The 20,456-nt window shown below is 41.0% G+C and overlaps 1 protein-coding gene across 1 annotated transcript in view; it reads right to left on the bottom strand.

Annotated features, from left to right (window-relative positions):
- The window catches only part of LOC124619798, a 424,654-nt gene that overhangs the window by 169,017 nt on the left and 235,181 nt on the right, over positions 1 to 20,456 (bottom strand). Inside the window, exon 20 of the mRNA XM_047146390.1 lies at positions 4,473 to 4,658. Within this exon, the coding sequence (XP_047002346.1) occupies positions 4,473 to 4,658 (186 nt within the window). The remainder of the gene's footprint in view (positions 1 to 4,472; positions 4,659 to 20,456) is intronic.

The following is a 20,456-nucleotide window of genomic DNA, read 5'->3' as shown; positions in this document are numbered from 1 at the left end:
CAGCCTAACTGTTAACAAACCTCTAAGAAACTGCAGCAAAACCCACGGCAACTTCCTTCATGTCCGTGGTGTTTTACAAAACATTTACGGGAGGATTGTCACCAATGTTGAGCTGTGTGTCACAATTGCAACAAGAAGGGCCATGTGTCATCCGTTTGCAAATCCGACCGCATATCTCATGTTCATGAACGTGACACTGATTCTGCTTCTGCGTTGTCTGTCAATGGTACTTCTTCCCTTTCAGGGAAGTTATTCCTCACTGTCCAAATACTTGGTCGGGATGTTCACATGCAGGTGGATACTGGTTCTGCTGCCACTATAATCAACTCTCAGACATATCTTCAGTTGGGTTCTCCAATCCTATCACCTGTCACTAGGCAGTTACAAACGTACAATAAACAGAAGATTTCTCTCTTGGGACAATTTGATGCTGAGGTATCTTACAAATCCTTCGTTCGCACTGTTCCTATATTTGTGGTCGACCATAGTAATGCGGAGAATCTTTTTGGTTTCGATGCCTTTCATGTTTTTGGGTTCTCCATAGATGACTCTGTCAATATCGTCTCTGATGCTATTCCTTATGCCCACTTGGATTCCTTGTCGATGACACTTTTGTCCCTTTTTTCTCCTGGGTTAGGCTGTGCAAATGGCTTTTAAGCTCATATCACGCTCAAACCCACTGCTCAGCCTAAGTTTTTTCGGGCTCGGCCCATTCCTGTGGCCCTTCCTGATCGGGTAAAATGGGAGCTGGATCATCTCACTGCTTCAGGGATCTTGCTTCCTGTCACCTCCAGTGAGTGGTCCTCTCCTGCCATTGTCGTTGCTAAGCCCAATGGTGATATTCATCTCTGTGGTGATTTCAAACCCACTGTAAATGCTCAATGCCTCATCGACACTTACCCTATGCTCTGACCTGAAGAACTTGCTGGAGACCAGTATTTTCCTAAACTTGACCTGTCAGAAACTTATCATCAACTTCCCGGCAGTTTCTGGTCCTTAACACGCCTTTCGGACTCTATCAATACCTATGATTGCCATTCGGGATTGCCAGTGCCCCTGCTCTCTTTCAGCGATTTTTGGAACAATTATTGCTCCCTGTCCCTGGGTGTATAAATTACATAGACGACATTGTTGTCACTGGCTCCACCACTGAAGAACATCTTCAGAATCTCCGCACTCTTTTTCATGTCTTACAGACTGCCGGTCTTAAGTGTAATCTTCAGAAATCAACATTTTTTCAGGCATCTATCACGTACTTGGGGTTTCAACTGTTTCGGGATGGTATTCGTCCGCTTCAGCAAACTGTCGCTGCGATCGATGCCCTTCCTTGCTTTACATCTGTAAAGGAACTGCAGGCCTTCTGGGGGAAAATAGCCTACTATCACATGTTTTTACCGTCTGCGGCTTTGGTGGCTCAGCTGTTGCAATGCCTGTTGCATAAAAATGTGCCCTTTCACTGGTTCACATCATGCGATGCAGCTTTCCAGAAATTGAAGACTATGCTGAAACAGGCCCCGTGCCTGGCTAATTATTGACCTGGCCAACATCTTGTTCTTGCCATGGACACCTCTCAATATGGGGTCGGTACAGTCCTTGCGCACCGTTTTTCTGACGGTTCTGCACAACCCATTGCTTATGCCTCCAAAACGCTCACAGATGCCCAACGAAAATATTCTCAAATTGAAAAAGAAGCTTTGGCCATCGTTTATGCTCTTCATAAGTTTGGTGGTTTTCTCTATGGATCCAAATTTCATCTTGTTATGGATCACAAACCACTTGTTTCCTTGTTTCAATCATCAACGCCACTTCCGACAAGGCCACACACCACCTCCAGTGTTGGGCTCTTTACCTGTCTCGTTTCAATTATGAGATACATTTCCAGCCAATGGCTCAACATGCGAATGCTGATGCACTGTCTCGCCTTCCCATGGGTCCTGATCTGGCATTCGATAGGGACGAACTTTTGTGTTTCCACCTGGATGTTGCCGAGCAGCGGGTTGTGGACAGGTTCCCCATCACCGGGGACTGGCTGGCGGCTGCTACGGGTTCTGACCCTACCCTCTCCTGGGTTTTACACTGTATTCAGAAGGGTTGGCCAGATCGTCTGTCCGCTAAGACTCCTGATCTGTTGCGGAACTACTACGCTTAGTGCTACCGCCTTACGGCTAGGGATGGTGTTATCCTCCTTTCTACTGACAGTGCTTCGCCGCATGTTGTGGTACCTGCATCTTTGCGTGCTTCGGTCTTGCGCCTCCTTCACCAAGGGCACTGGGGTGTCTCTTGCACAAAATCTCTGGCGTGATGTCATGTATACTGGCCCAGCATCGACTCTGAAATCGCACACATGGCCACTGCCTGTGGACCTAGCGCGTCACAGGCCGCCACCCCGAAGTCATCTTTGTCACCGTGGCCTTTGCCTGAGAAGCCCTGGGAGTGTATTCATGCTGACTTCGCGGGACCTTTTTTAGGTACTTATTGGCCACTCGTAATTGATGCCTACTCTAACTTTCCTTTACTTGTCCTTTGCATGTCCCCTACCACTGTGGCAACCACAAATTCTCTAGCTTGCATTTTCTCTTTGGAAGGCCTTCCCTCTACTCTTGTTACTGATAATGGTCCACAATTTGCCTCTCCCGAATTTGTGGATTTTTGTGCCCATCACGGCGTCATGCATGTCATGGCCCCTCCGTTCCATCCACAGTCAAACTGTGAGGCTGAACTACTGGTCCGCACATTTAAGGCTCAGATAGGAAACTCCTGACTTCTTATGCTGCTGATGATACGCTTCTCCAATTTCAGCTTTTTACCGTTTCACCCCCATGGGCGACCACAGCCCAGCTGAGCTCTGACATGGCTGACAGCCCCGCATGCTACTTCATCTTCTGCGGCCTTGCATCTCACGGCCGTGGGTGCCTTCACTTGGCCGGTTCACCACTGGTGACCTTGTATGGGTACGGGGATATGGCAGGCGGCCAAAATGGAGTCCTGGCCACGTCTTACAACACCGTGGCCAACGCCTGTATGAAATCCAGATGGACACGGGTGTTGCAGTGCATCATTTGTACCAGCTTCGGCCTCGTGTGCTGACAACGCCTGTTCCGAATGCTGCTACACCACCTTCGGCTCTACCTGACGTTCGGGATCTTGGCATCTCTCATTACTCACAACGCAGCCCTCTCACCATTATCTCGGTGCCAGCACAAGAATGGACGCCACCAGGAGACATGCCCATGCAGGAACCGGATTGCCATCATCTGTCGAAGCAACTCTACTCGCCTCCTTCTCCTTCAGACGCCAACACATCGCCCATGTCTCCTATTATGACAACCGGACTTGCGCAATGGGCAGATTGATGGACAAGGCCCCCACAGATTCGACACCTACGTCTCCTGTCATCTCGACCCGTTATCATCGGGGACACTTCCGTCCATACGGGAAGCTTCCTCCTCGAGACTTTATGCCCAGTCAAACAACACCTATGGACGTTAGCAATCTACACACCACCTCCATCAAGACCAGTGCAAAAAATTCAAAGGCGGGAAAAATGTTGTGACTCGCCGATCTTTCAAAGTGCCTCTGCACAGTTACGTGTGTCCTCTACATGCGGAGATATCTGCCAACCATGCAGCAGTCGCGCCACCTAAGCGGCCAGCCAGGCAGCGGCCGCTAGACTTGGACTCAGTGCTGATTTGACTGTTACCATGTACACATGTCTTACTTGTCTACTTGATCTGTGACTTACATGTATTGTGTTATCTTTGAAATATATGTGTTCAACTTGACGTTATAACAGTCATGTCTTTCAATTAACTGAACTTCAAGTGAAACTAATTGGATCAGGAAGATAAATATACCTAACTGAATTACAGTTTTAAATGGAATTTTGGATAAACAGAAATTTTACATACTCAAGTACATTTTAAATATTATTTGTATAGCTGCATTAGATACAGAGTGAGAAAACAAAAACATTTTAGTAATTCATGGGTGCAGGAAACATAGCAGATGGAGGAGCTTCCAACTTGCTATGTTTCTGGCTCTTCTGGTAGCATACACTTCAATGTAGATTGGTTTTATGTTACATACACAAATTCAGAAATGATTATGTTGATTTGTATGAAAGTTCTGTGAGTACAATCAGTCAGAAACTAATAATGAAAAACTAAGAAATAATATATTATTAGCTTGTACCAGTTCAAATAAAATTATTTTTACCATGATGAAGCAAATGTTTATGTTTAACTTGTAGCAATGCACCTAAATTGCATGTAAAATATGGTGAAGCAGGAACACAATTGAAGTTGCGTGCATAAAAATTATCACAACAAACACCTAGGAGAATTTGAGGTAAATGAATGGAAAAAAAGAAAAGTTGACTTAAGTAAAAATTTCAATTGCAAAAGCAAGACATAGTGCAAATCTTAAAGAGAGACAGAAGCAAGAAGGAATGGGACAATATATTGCATGCTCACTTGGACTTGCGTATGTTTAATTCCTTCTTTACTGCTGCTGACACTTCTGCTGTTCCTTGGTTTAGTCCCTTGCTTTCATCTGTGGGAGACTGCTGCTTTAGGAGAGATAGCATGGGCTCAACTACTGCCAGAGCAGCCTCAAACTGCCCAGACTGAAGTAATGAGAGAAACAACCCACTTACTTCCCTGGGAAAAAAATTGTTACTGAAACATTTCATATTACAAAACAAAGATCAACTAGTTTGCAGTTTAATATCACTTCAAAGCTGTCTGAGCTAATATGAACTCATAATTGGATATTTGTTTTATCACTTGCAGACGAATAGCTTAATGTTTATGTGGAACTGCAATTTTCTCGATTTTCTCTACCAAATACTAGAACAAATGGAAAATATTCATACTAGAAATAATATTTCAGATTTATAAAGGATTAAAGCAAATAGAAACATTCCAAAAATTAAGTGACTGTCCACAGTAGCGGTTTCAGAACATTGCTAAGTTTTCATTTATTTATTTTTTAATTTGTTTCCTTTCAATTTATTTACTTTCCTCAAACATAAATTATGCAATAGAAATATGGGTTATATCAACTTAAGGTAATTTAAACAGGCTATTGGTTTGGCAGAAAATAGCCACGAGAATCATCCATGGGGCTAGACTTGAAGTTCATCTTCAAAAACAGGTATTTTAATTGTATTTTTAGAGTAGTTTTAATGGTTGGAAAATTAAAGCCAATCATAAACACTAGTCTACACTAACATAACACAAGAACCAAAGAGAAATACCGTCATAATAGACACAGGACAACACTATGTGAGAATAGTTCAAAATGCATGGGAATGAGATGAACGAATACACTGTACCAAACCACTGTAAGTCTTACACTGAATCTGGAAATTTACCTAAAAACCTACTTAACAGTCCTTTTTTGTTTACATCACTGATAGGAACTGTTATTTCATGCAGAATAGAAAATCATGTCAGTAAAATGTCCTGCTTAATACTAAATAATGTGTTTCTTTTTATTTGTTTTTACTATGACATACTGAATGTAGGGCAATATTTCCTTCCTCTTACTGTATCTCAATTTACTTGTATGGAAGAAATGAGCTGTGAAAGAATATCCATGTAAACTATAAACAGTCTTAACAGTATTATGAAAAGTACAGATTACTAATCACAGTGATGAAGACATGCTGAGTTGCAGACAGGCAGGATAAAAAGACTGTTACAAATCTGAGTTTATGGCCATAGCCTTCTTCAGAAAGGAAAACACATACATAATCACACAAGCAAGCACACCTCACACACAAATGACCACCATTTTTGGCCAGAATCCTGGCCAAAGATAGTGGTCATGTGCACGTGAGGTGTGCTTCCTTGTGTGAATGTGTGTGTGTTTTCCTTTCTAAAGAAGGCTTTGGCCAGTGTGTCATCTTTATGCTGAGTAGCAATATATCCTTTTCATAATATTGTTGATATTCCAACCTGGACCTTCCATTATTTAAAAACAATCTTACAATCATGACTTTTTTTGCTATGCAATACTTTTTATATTAAATCAAGCATTATTATTACTATTATTAAGTAGAAACATATGTAGTAGCGTCTTTTACTTGTTTAGAATCCTGCCAATCTTCGAGATACCACTCCCAATGTGGGGAAACGGATTAGTGTCTTTGCACCTCTCTTTGCTGCTCTTTCCCTGCAATGGTAAAGCTCAAATGATACACTAAGATGATTATTGAGTAACCTCTGTGGTAATGAAACATTTGTAGTTGCCTTCACTCCTCCTGAAAATATTGCAGATGCTAAACAGCTTGGCCACTTTAATATCTGAAGGTGATTTAGATCCCCACCTAGCCTGAGCACTGACAGAGAGTACACATCAGAGATACTCAGGCTCCAGGCAACAGCCAAATTTTCACGCCCCTGTGGGGTGCAACCACTGTGGCAATCCTGCGAGGTGGCACCACCCTCTGAGTGCTTGCTCATATACCACAGTCTGCTGATTGCTGCCAGTCTCTCGCTAGTCACTGAAGCCTGGCATCTGGGTAGAATAGTATTTTATTAATTTTTTGTGAATTGGACTTTCCCTTGGGTTGTGGCATATGCTTAGATGACTTCACTATTTTCTGGACATGTATTACTTACTATTCAATGACTGTTAGTCATCATCAGAACCCTCTGTTTCGTTCTTCCAGTTGTCTTGTTACCACCAGTGCGGAAAATCATAAACTGTGTTTATACTGATACAGAGTGGGCAAAAAATTTGTGACATGATCTTTTTCCCAATGAAACTATTCCAGTGTGGCATGGATCCTGAGTTTATCAAGCTGTGGGAGCAGCAGTTGCAACTGCAGCAAAAACAATGGCAACAACAACAGCAGCAGCACCAGCAGCAATGGTAACAGCAAGACAGGCAGTGGAAACTCCACCAGCAACAGCAGACACAGCTGTTACAGCTTCTGCAAAACTAACAGCAGCCAGAAACTGAGTTTGGCTTGCCTACTCCTCTGCCATTCACTTGTTTCAATGACGCAATGTGAGTCGGGAGATCCAGTTATGTCGTTTTGTTCTTCACTGTAAGGCAAGGCAAATAACTGACCTGGGGATCAGTGAGTGTGTAATGTTTCTTGCAGCAGTCTCTCCGTGGTATTTTCAGAAATTTTATAAATTATATAACTCAGTACATATCTCGAAATATCTCTTCTTATCTTACCAATTCCTAAACTTTAATATACGATGATTATCAATGCAAAGTAGTTTCAAGCCCTATTATTCCTTGGAGCATCCATTTACTCCATGGAATAGCTTCTCTGCTATCTATGTTTTCTCTTATGAAAAAATAATGAAGGAGATCTTGCCGATTAGCCGTGAAAGAAGGAAGATGTATATGTATGTATTGTTGAACTAGTCGCCATCTTGATGAGATTCTGTATGAGAAGGAATTTAATACATGAATTAAACTAAAGTAAGTGTGTTCGTGTATTATTTAACTGATTATTATTGACAGTGTCTGCTTACTACGCTCTGTTGCACGGGATCAGTGGGGAACGTCTGATTTACACTGGATGAACCTGCCGTTTTGTATGCTCAAGATATCCAGCTTATTACTTTCAATAAATAGGCTAACATGGTTTTACCAGCAGATCTCCGGTCTTCCCCATGTGATCACCAAAAGTTAATAATTATTACAAATGTTTTTAGGAGATTGACTGACAATTTTCATCGCGCCGAGACTTCGAAATTGCTTCATTGCCTTATGGAATTTAAGTTAAGCTCAATTTTATCAGGATAGAACAGTATTGAACTGTGTGAATGTGATAAGCCTGCTTTGTGAATGAAAATTCCCTTAATATACGCACGTTTTTTACTATCCTGATCAGTGAAGCTAAATCAGGCCAGTGTGAGAGAGGTTTTTAAATTTTTACATCCCACAAAAATATTAAAAGTGATTTTCCTGTCTTCTACTAGTAAACAGTATGAAGGGGTGCAAAAAGTATACCCACACTTGGATTCTAGGAGTTTGACTTTTTCTGATGTTTGCTGATTGACTATTACAACCACCAAACACACATTGTTGTGGCTAGGTTCAGGTTTAACCTATGTGTTAAGCATAATAAACAATCCTATGCAGCATGGGCTGATTATTTACAAGGCTTGGCACATAAATGTGACTTTTCCCATAAAGAGTGTGACGCATCATATGCAGACTCCTTAACTGGTGACATTACTATGTGTTTCGCTTCAGATCAAGCTACTAAAGTGAAAGTTTTGGAGGTGCCTGACCCCACCTTGAGTAATGTGTTACCAATTGCCAAACTTTACAGAGTAACTGTGTCAGAAAAGTTCTGATTCATGAGTCCTTGGGTTTCGAGAATGTTAGTAGTCTTAGTCGCCATTCTACTTCATGATCACTGATGCCAGTTAACATCATCATCCAATATACCATTTGTCTTGTTGTCTGGCAACAAGAAATGTAGTAGACAGTGCATTAGTTAGTGATTTCTTTCCCTCATTGTTGGCATATCCACACAAATGGAAACACTTTCATCACTGATGGCATGCCCCAACCTAGCAGAGGCTTTTTCAGCATTTCCCTCCCTGCAGTTGTCAAGAAACTACAACAAAATCCATGCCATCAAACTGTGTTCAGATTGTCAGATTGAGGCCCACAGCATCAACAATGTCACTCCTCTTTCCATTATGTCATCTATTTTGCTTGCCACAAACTGGGGCACCTCGTGACCGTCTGCCTCAGTTGGGGTGTGCCAACAATTGCAGCCATCAGCACAGTGCATACTATTTTGCAGATGCACAAGGCAGCAGACTACGAGATGCAGCTTCTCATGTTGCAACTGTTCATTCATAGGACGATGGCAGGTTTCCTGTTGGACACAGGTGCAGTCATGTCTCTGATTAATGAGGAAATGTATCACTGCATTGGCTCCCTGCAGTAACAGTCCCCTCACCGCAAAGTAGTGATATGCAATGGCCAGTCGATCCTGTTGTGGGGTCAGATCATCATCCAAGCTAAGTATAAAAACGTTGCTCAGCAACTAACTTTGCTTGTAGTCAACTCTTGGATGCTTTTTCACTTTTTGGTTTTCAAGTGCAGGACCAGGTTAATTTGGTTTCACCTGAAATCATATTCATGGAACTTGATGCATTGTGTGCACAATATAAGCAACCTACACAAGGCTGTGCAATGGGGTTCCAGACCCACATTTCCTAAAACCAATCGGCAGTGCCTAAGTTTTGTAGGGCTTGTCTGGCACCTTTCACCATGCATGAGAAAGTTAAAGCAGAAACAGGTAGCTTGCAAAGTGTGTGGGTGTTCTATCACCAGTATTGTCTAGCCAGTAGGCTATGTCCATGTTTTTAGCGCGGCAGCCTAATGGATCACTCTGCTTTTGTGGTGATTTTAAATCTACTGATGAGGCTCAAGCAAATGTTCTTTTGTATCCATTTCCTTGGCAGGAGAAACTGTTGGCTAAATTACATGGAGGTTAGTATTTTTCAAAAATAGATCTCACTGACACCTACTTTCAATTATCTGTAGAAGATCAGATGAAAGTTTTTAGTGCTTAATATGCCATTCAGCATGTTATGATAACAAGTTGCCATTCATGGCTTCAAGTGCTCCTATGATATTTCAGAGATACCTTGAGGAGCTCATCCAAGGTAACACCAACTGTGTTAATTAATTAAATGCTTTGATGGTTGCTGGGGTCACACAGGAGCAGCACCTGTCTACATATGTCGTTTGAGTGTCTCCAAGCCAATGATCTGCGCTGTCACCTCAACAAAATGTAGTTTTTTGTGTCAAGAGTCATGTACTTGGGTCATATATTAAGTCGAGAAGGGCTTGCCCCGACACAGGATCGTGTGGCTGCAATCACTGAAATACCAGTTACTAAGAACCTCAAAGAACTACAGCCATTCCCTGTCAAAGTAAATTATTGTGTCAAGTTTACAGCAAATGTGGCCCACATTTCCCACCCATTTAATCAACTGCATAAAAAGGTGTTAAATTGGTGTGGTCAGATGCATGCCAAAAGGCTTTCATGCAACTTAAAAAGTGAAACTTCCTGGCAGATTAAAACTGTGTGCCGGATCAAGACTCTAACTTGGGACCTTTTTTTTCTTTTTTTTTCATTTTGTTCATTGTTGATCGTTGTGTCTGGCTGTTGCGGACGTCACAATGACATCCGTTCAAGTTAGTTTGTTGATCCTTCCACTCAGTTTTTTTATTACAGAGGACAACCGGCTCTGACCGAACATGCTGAGCTACCATGCTGGCAGGACCTTGCCTTTCGCGGGCAAGTGCTCTACCAACTGAACTACCCAAGCACCACTCATGCCCTGTCCTCACAGCTTTACTTCTGCCAGTATCTCGTCCCCTACCTTCCAAACTTTACAGAAGCTCTCCTGCGAACCTTGCAGAACTAGCACTCCTGAAAGAAAGGATACTGCGGAGACATGGCTTAGCCACAGCCTGGGGGATGTTTCCCGAGTTTGAGTCTCGGTCCGGCACAGTTTTAATCTGCCAGGAAGTTTAATATCAGCACACACTGCACTGCAGAGTGAAAATCTCATTCTGGGAACTTAAAAAGTGCCTTAGATTGGCCCCTTGTTCAGCTATGTTCCATGCTGCGCACGTTTGATGCTTGCCACCAATGAATCGGATTGCAGAGTGGTTGCCGTGCTGCCCCACATATACTCCGATGGCACAAAACAGACCATTGCATTTGCATCTAAAACATCAGATGTGGTGCAGAGGAATTATTCACAGGTTGAGAAGGAGGTGTTGGCTATCACATATGGTGTACAGATGTTTTACATTTTCCTGTATTGTGAAAAGTTTCACTTGATCACCAATCACAAGCCGTTTATTTTGTTGATTGTCCCTCATTTGAAACTTCCTCGTAAAATAGAGCAGCAGTTGCAATAGTGTGCATTGTTACTCAGGAATTATACTTCAGAGATTCATCATCAATCTACCACACAGCACTCCAATGTGGATGCACTTTCCCAGGTGCTGTGTGGCCCAGATGACGAATTCGAGAGGCATCAGTTGATGTGTTTTGCCTTAGACACAAACCAGTGGCCCATCCTTGATAGATTTCTGATTATGACACATGAAGTAGCTGCAGATATGGCATTTGATCTACTTCTCTGCAGGGTGTTGTCTAGTGTATGGCAGGGTGACAAGGGCATTTGCCTGACAATAGCCTTCGAGGGTGCGCCTATTTTTCCCTATGATATAGGCTTAAAATAACTGAGGGGGTCATTTTTCTGGTTACGGATGATACTGAATGCCAGATGGTAAATGCCCCCACTCTCCAGCCCTACATATTGCAGATCCTCCAGGCTGCACAGTGGGGAATGTGCAGAATGAAGGCAATTGCGTAACATCATGTGTATTGGCCTGGGGTTGATGCCATCATTGAACCTACTGTCTGGAACTGCCTTGGCTGCACCCACAACTAGTCTGCCCTTGCACAGTGGTACCACCACTGGCCATGGCCTGACCATCCCCGGCAAAGGGTACATGTTGATTTCAGTGATCCATTCTGGGGATTGATATGGTTGCTTGTTGTTGATGCCCTCTCTAACTTTACATATGTCACACAGATAGCTACAACTACTACAGCAGCTGTTATACACACCCTGTCCATCATATTTGCAGTTGAGGGGACCCCTTACACCCTGGTTTCTGAAAGCAGCCCTCAGTCCATGGCCTTGGTGTATCAGGATTTTTGTCGGCACAATCACATTGAGCACCTGACCACTACTCCTTTCCGTTGCATGTCCAATTTGGAAGCTGAGCAGATGATAATGATCTTCAAGATGCAGATGTCCAAAATAATGATGACAGATGATTCTGGAGCACACTGACCAGCTTCCTCACCTTGTAACAGTCTACCCCTGTCAATGGTCACAGCCCAGTGTATATTTTACACAGGTGCAGAATCCACACCTTGTTAGACATCCTGTGCCCAATTCCACAGGACCACCACCCTCAGGCACAGCCATATTACTGCATGAGTACCATCATCTGAGCTCATACTTTCAGCTAGAATGGTGAGTGGAACCAAGGCATTAGCAGTGGTAATAGGGGAAGGCAGATGTTTGAGGTTGAGGCCAGCCGGAGCAGCTGATCTGGCACCAGAATCACTTTTGTCCATGCCTTGATGTATGCCCCCCCCCCCCCCCCCCCTATTTCCCATCACCACCAGTTGAGTGTGCTGTCCACATCCACCCCAGGGACCGGCCAGCCCACCAGCCTGTCTCTTATTAATATAACCACTGCAGTTACTCCTCCTATGCCACTTATGGCTCCCACCTTGCCGACAGTGGCATCCTTCCCTCACCATCAGTTGTGATTCAACATCAGCCTGTGGTGCCGATGGAGAGCAACCCCTTTGTCCCAGCTCCATTACTTGTGGTGCTCTCTCCTTCACAGGCTGGCCCAAGCTGTGCTCCAGACTCCATCAATCACCCAGGACTCTCACAGAGTGCTGCATCCCAGCCCTCCCCCCCGATCACAACAGGAGCTTCTGTGCGTGCCTTTGACAGGCTTTTTCTGCATCCATCTCTCCCCTTCCTTGGTGAAGACAGCAGTGGCCAGGTCACTTTCAGCCCTATGTGCCAATTAAGTGGGGGAGGGCTTGGTATCTGAAGGTGATTCACATTCTCCACCTAGTCTGAGTATTGATACAGAGAACATTTCTAAGATACTCGGTCTCCAGCAACAGCCATAGCTCACACCCACATGAGATGCAACCGTTGCGGCAAGCATGTGAGGTGGTACCACCCTCTTACAAGTGTTTACCAATATACCACAGTCCAGCAATTGTGGCCAGTCTCTCACTAGTCACTGTAGCCCAGCCACTAGACAGTACAATATTTTATCTTATCTGTTTAATGTTTTGCGCACTGGATTTTCCACTGGACTGTGGTATGTACTTAGATGACTCAGCTACCCTCTGGATTTGTGTTGGTTATAAATTCACCTAGGGATCTCTGGTGTCAGTCACCATTGGACCTGCCTGTTTTGTCCTGCCAGGCTCCTTGTTACAATCACTGTGATTAATCATAAACTGTGTTTCTGCTTATGCAGAGTAGCAGAGAAAAGGTTCTGTTTGTAATTGTCCTCAGTACTCAGCTGTGTTGAGATTAATAATAGTTACAGCTATTGATGAACTTGGTGATGCAAGAATTCATCTTTTTTCTGTATTCTACAACATTTGAATAGGGTAACTGAATATTTGTCCAACTACCATGGTGAAATGATTTTAGAATGGAGTCAATTAACACAATACAGAAATATGTGTAACAAACAGATAATGAAGATATTTCATACTTACACACACACACACACACACACACACACACACACACACACACACACACACAGTGTATCCTGTACTGATGTTAGTCTTTTCTTTTTGGTTCCACTCACAAATGAAATGAAGGAGATATTATTGTCTATATGATTCTGCACCAAACCTGGTTTATCTTCTCTTGTCTTTGAAGACCTTAAATGGGATGTATGTTGGAGGAAATAGAATTGTTCTGCAGTCTATTGCAAATGCCAGTTCTCTAAGCTCCCTGAATAGTCTTTTGTGAAAAGAATGTCTTCTTCCCTTCAACTATTCCAATTTGAGTTCACAGAGCATTTCCGTAACACTTGTGCAGATCGATATCAAATCTAGCAGCATTCCTCTCAATTTTTTCAATGTTTTCCTTTAATCTGACCTGAGGGAGATCCCAAACATTCTAGCAATACTCAAGAATGGGTTGCACAATTGTTCTGTACACTGTCTCCTTTATAAATGAGCTGCACTCTCCTAGAATTCTCCCAATAAACAAAAATTGACCATTTGCTGAATTAATTTCCTACAGCTGAACATACATGCTCATTCCATTTCACGTTACGTCAGAACATTATGCCAAGATATTTGATTAAGATGACTAAAACTTTCGAAATTACAGGATTGTTTTTCCTACTCATCTTTCTTAACTTGCATTTTTTCATATTTAGAGCAAGCTGCCTCTCATCATTCCAAATAAAATTTTATCAGTCATCTTGCATCCTCCTACAGTCACCCAAAGATGACACTGTACCATACAATACACAGTCATAAGTAAACTGATGCAGACAGCTGCTTACACTGCCAATCAGATCATTTATGTAGATAAAGAGCAAGAGCAGTCCTATTGCACTTTCCTGAGGCAATCCTGAAAATACCTTTCTCTCTGATAAAAACTTGCCATCCAGAACAACATAATTGGTTCAATGACTTCAAAAATCTTCTAGCAACTCACATGTCTGAGAACATATTCCATACACTTGGACCTTTGTTAGCAGGCTTCTGTGTGGCATTGTGTCAAACACTTTCCAGAAAGTTAGGAATATGGAATTTGCCTGTTGCCCTTCATCCAGGATATTTTGTGATAAAAGGCCAAATTGAGTTTTGCACAAGTGATGCTTTATAAATCATTGTTGATTTGTGGATGGAAGCTTTCCCTCTCTCAATGAAATTTATTATATTCAAACTTACAATGTTCTCAAGAATTCTGCAGAAAAATGACATTAAAGATATTGATTTGTAATATTGTGACTCTGTTCTTTTATCCAACTTATACATGGGAATCAGTTGTAATTTATTCTCATCATTTGAGACTTTCCACTGCATTAAAGAATCATGACAAATGCAAACTAAGTATGGGGCCAACAAAGAGCAGAACTCTCAGTAAAACAGAATTGGGACTCCATCTAGACCTGGAAACTTCTTTGCTTTCAACTCTTCCAACTGCTTTCCAACACTATGTATGTCTATTTCTATGTCCTCCATATGGGAGTTTGAGTAGTGCTCAAATAATGGTATGTCTGTAGAATCCTCTTGAGTGATTGATCTTTGAACATAAAAATTTAAATGTCAATTTTCTTTTTATTGTCAGACTGATCTACAAGTGAATAGAAGCTTTCATCCAAATACTGCTATTTTAATAGGGACACCATACAAACCAAATCCTGACTGAATCAAAATAAAAACAGAAATGTAGGTGCAGCTGACAGAAATCTGGTATTTCCCTACATCTTCTGGCATTTGTTAACTGTGATATAGGATCACAGATGTGATGTGGAGGTGGCATTAGTTGAGGGTCTTTAACAGTTATTCATGTTTAACTTTGGGTTATTCCTCACAATCAAGTTCACTATTAAGACAAAAGGGCACTGTATGGTAGACCTATCTTAAAATCCATTTGCTTCAATTATTCTAGATGTATAAATGAAAATAAATACTTCACATAAGAATGAATTGCTAAAAAGGAAGTTGACATTGTAGATGAAAAATTTATCTTCTTGTTACACATAATTCTACAATACTTTATGTGTTGTTTTTGTGGAAGGCAGATGAGCATAAAATGACAGCTTGTTGATGAAAGAATGATAAGATTTGGTGTTAAAAGTACCTGCTGGCAGGAAGAGAGAGCTCTTTTTCCAAATCAGATTGGATCAGGCATAATTGTATTTCATCTACATCTATATTCTGCAAACCCCCTTACAGCATGCACTGGAAGGTACTATGAGTAAGTTATTTTTTTAAATTTTCTATTTACATGTCAAGCTCCATAGGACCAAATGGAGGAGCAAATCTCCAAGATCATGGAACATGTCAGTACATGAAACTACAACATCAAAGTAATAACAGATAAAAATAAAATGTTTATGAACCCAAAAAATTGAAGCCTTAAGTTTAAGTAAATGCAATCAACAATATAACATAAGAGTCAGCTTAATTTTTCAAGGAACTCCTCAACAGAATAGAAGGAGTTGCCCATGAGAAAACTCTTCAGTTTCAATACGAAAGCACGTGGATTACTGCTAATATTTTTGAATTCTTCAGTTTTTAAGCTAAAAATATCCTTTTAGAATGGGAAGAGTTACCCAAAAATATAATACCAAATGACATAAGTGAATAAAAATAAGCAAAGTAGACTAGTTTTCATGTTGAACAATCACTTACTTCAGATATCATTCAAACAGTAAAGATGGCAGCAACAAGTCTTTGAACAAGATCCTGAATGTGGGCTTTCCATGAACACCTAGAAATTTGAACTGTTCACTAATCATATGCTCATTCTGTGACATTAAAAAGTTATGTCTTGTTGAACTGTGTGTTAGAAACAGTAAAAACTGAGTCTTACTGTGATTTAGTGTTAGTTTATTTTCTACAAGCCATGAACTTATGTCATGAACTGCACTGTTTGAGACTGAGCCGATGTTGCACACAACATTCTGTACTACCAAGCTAGTGTCATCAGCAAACAGAAATTTTAGAATTAACTGTAATACTATAGGGTATATTGTGTATATAAATAAGGAACAGGAGTGGCCCCAACACTTCTCCCTGCCCCCCCCCCCCCCCCCCCCCCATCCATTTGACTGTACCCCACTCAGACCCTTCCTCACAGCCATTCTCAATACTGTGAAGAATGACCTTTGAATGTCTGCTGTTAAAGTAAGAGGTGAACCAATTGTGAGCTACTCCCCATATTCCTTAATGGTCCAACTTCTGGAGCAATATTTTGAAGTCAACACAATCAAACACCTTAGTTAAATCAAAAAATATGTCTGGCATTCAAAACCTTTTGTTTAACCCATCCAGTACCTCACAGAGAAAAGAGAATATAGCATTTTCAGTTGTTGAACAATTTCTAAAGCCGAACAGTACATTTGATAGCAAATTATGTGGTATCAAATGATCAATTATCCTTAAATACACAGCCTTTTCAGTAACTTTAGAAAACACTGATGGCACAGAAATAGGTCTAAAATTGTCTACATTATCCCTTGCTCCCTTTTTATAAAGCGGCTTTACTACTGAGTACTTTCATTGTTCAGGAAACTGACCATTTCTAAAGAAAAAATTACACATATGGCTAAATACAGGGCTAACATGTGCAGCACAGTACTTTAATATTCTGCTAAGCACTCCATCATATCCATGAGAGTCCTTAGTCTTCAGTAATTTAATTATTGACTCAATCTCCCACTTCAGTATAACAGAGGAGTAGTTCAGGCATCAATCTTGGAAAGGCATTTGCCAAGGGAGTTATATGATTCCCTGTAGAAACTAAATTTTTATTTCATTCACCAGCAATGCATAGAAAATGATTGTTAAATACTATACATATATCTGATTTATCAGCAACAGAAATATTTTTACTATAAACTGACTTTATATTGTTGACCTTGTGTTGCTGACCAGGCATTTCTTCACAACTGACTACATGTTTTTAATTTTATGCTGTGAATTAGCTATTCTATTTGCATACCACAAATTCTTCACCTTCCCAATAACATTTTTAAGCACCTTACAATATTGTTTGTAATGGGCTACAGTAGCTTGATGGTGACTACTTCTAATGTTTTGATATAATTCCCACTTTGTTCTACATGATATTCTTATCACACTAGTCAACCACCAAGGCTGACTTTTACTGCTATTACCCGATTCAGAACGTTCCAGTGGAAAGCAACTCTCAAACAGCATGGGAAATGTGTTAAGAAAAGCATTATATTTGTCATCTATGTTATTGGCACTATAAACATCCTGCCACTCTTGTTCATTGACAAGGTTTAAAAACTCTCTATTGCCATTAGATTAGCTTTCCTATTGTAATTATATGTGACACTCGTTTGAGTACAAAAGCCTTTTAATGTTAAAATTTGTGAATTATGGTCTGAAAGGCCATTCACCATTTTACTGACAGAATGCCCATCTAGTAATGAAGAATGAATAAAAATATTGTCTGTTTTTGTGCTTCTGTTCCCCTAGACCCTGGTTGGAAAACACACAATCTGCATCAGATCTTATGAGTTTAGGAGATCTACCAACATCCTTTTCCTTGCACAATCATACACAAAATTAATATTGAAGTCACCATGTATAAATGATTTCTGGTACTTCCTATAAAGTGAATCAAGAACCCTCTCTAGCTTGGACAGAAATGCATCGAAGTCAGAGTTAGTGGACCTACAAACAACAACAATTAGAAGTTTAGTTTCACTACATTCAACTGCCTCTGCACAACATTCAAATAACTGTTCAGTTCAGTGCCGTGATATGTCTACGGACTCAAATGGAATACTGTTTTCCACGTACATGGCCACACCCCCACTCCGCAAGGAACTACTTGAAAAACAGCCAGCTAATCTGTATCCTGGTGAAGAAAGCCTCTGAATTGTCAAATTATTTAAGTGGTGCTCTGATATACCAATAATTTCAGAGTCAACATTTATAAGCAGTTCACTAATTTTATCTCTAATACCTCCTATATTTTGATAAAATATGCTAATTCCTTCTCTACTTGGAAACATGATGACCTCTGGAGGTGATTCCTTAGTTAGAGGGACTTCCTTTAAGCAGATATACCTGTGAGCTGACTTCAATCTAAAAAAGATGCAGCTCTAACACCACCTACTACAGGAATTTTCCCATAAGTGATCCTACCACAACCCACTACAGTGTCACGTATAAAATTTGCCAGCCTCCCCTTCCCATAACAATTGAGATACAGGCCATGTCTAGTGAAACCTGAACTACTGATAGACTCAACTGACATCACTATCACTTCCCCATTTTCCTATTCCAGTCACGAATGGTTTTTGGGAAAAATGACTCCTGATAAGCATGCCTGTGAGCTCAGATCTCTGTAATTTTACCTTCACTGCCTTTCTGCAAGATACACATATGAGGAAGCAATATATTGGTTGACTCTTCTAGGAACATATGATCTCAGAACTTGAGCAGTAAACCACACCATGATGTAGAACACCTCAGTTGCAGTGTTTGCCGTTGGAGTATGCTGAGCATCTTGAATGCTTTGCTGGTTCTTTACTGTGCTATTAAGTGGTGAAGTAAAGTCTGATCAGGAGCTAAGACTTCCTATTATTCAAGCTGGGTCACCTCAGTAGAGTACTATTTAAGCACACTTGCCAGCCTCTTCTGACTGATCTTATCTCAAAGTGCTGCAGTTACTGCTGGATGTTAAGAGTAGAACTCCAACATCCAACTCTCAAAATAAATGTGAGGCTTCTCATTAATAATGTCTCTTATACTGTACTCCTTTTTTACAATAACTGTGTGTTACAAAGTTATTACATTATTTGGAACACCACAAAAATACTGATAAGGGCGAAGTCCAAAAATGCTCGGTCTTAATTAAAATATTCCAATTGTGAGTATCCAAATAACAAATTTTCTTTTGTCCTCATGACATCACAGGCGCTGTCATGTTCACTCTTCCTCTACAGAGTTCACCATATCTCCCAGGCAGAAACTGACAGTGCAGAATAAACTTCTCGACTATCAGGTACCCCAAATGTTGTATGACGTTTATCATCATCCTGGCTTGCAGATATGCTGTGTCCATCCATACCACAGTACATGAGCACAGATAAAACATTCATCCAAACGGTAGGTTATCTAATTCATGACAAAAATAAACTTTTTGTAGTGATATCATCATTCTTCAATTCCAAAAATGTTTGTGCAGCACATCACTTAACAAGAGTGATACGTTATACTACAGATTCCACCCCTTAGGCAAATGGTGTTGTCATTACTGCAAAACATATTCAGTGTTCAAAATTCAAAACTGTTTTTACTGCCTCACTATAATCATTACTATCAATTGTTGCTTTAAGGTACAGTCACAATTGTAATGTATTTCATCCATGTAATTCTTCAGTTTCTCCTAGTGTATTTGTTGATCAAACAGTTCACAAGCATACTGCCAGTCCATAGTTTCCAACAGGCATGATATTTTGGAGAGCACACATGTCACCATCATCAGTTGCATTGACAAACTGAGCTTCTAAGGGTGCGTGATCAATTTATATCCTCTCCCACCGCAAGCTGTTTACTCCGCAGTCCACACACGCTGGGACGTACTGGCAGTCATAGAGACACTTGTGTTGGCATCTGCAGTTGCATCAATGTAGTTGCTCTGTCTGACTTGATCACCAGATTGTTGTGTTTGTTAAATGTCTTCTTAATTAGACCCAGTGCTGGTTCTCAAGCCTTGCTGAGATAGCTGCAGTCCCGATTGATAAGATTATCCTTGGTGTAAGTTTTAATGGCTTTTCTAATTACACTCTCTCAGTATTTGGAAGTCTACACTAAAATCCTGGTACCTTTGTATTCCATGGCATGATTCTCTGATGCTCTGTGACTGATGACTTGATGTGGTACATTAGTCAAGAGTGCCACTCATGTTCTGAGGATCAATCTTCAATGGTGTGCACTGTTTGTTGAATATATGTCTTTTCACACTGGCACAGAACCTGATATGCCCTAGCCTTCTGCTAACTGAGCTTATCTTTGAAACTCTCTAATAATGCCATAGTTTATTGGATGGGCAAAAGACTGTTCTTGCATGTTGCTCTTTCAGTATGCATCC

This window comes from Schistocerca americana, chromosome 6, assembly GCF_021461395.2.
Source record: "Schistocerca americana isolate TAMUIC-IGC-003095 chromosome 6, iqSchAmer2.1, whole genome shotgun sequence".
Taxonomy (NCBI): Eukaryota; Metazoa; Arthropoda; class Insecta; order Orthoptera; family Acrididae; genus Schistocerca; species Schistocerca americana.
This window is presented reverse-complemented; position numbering and strand designations above follow the sequence as displayed.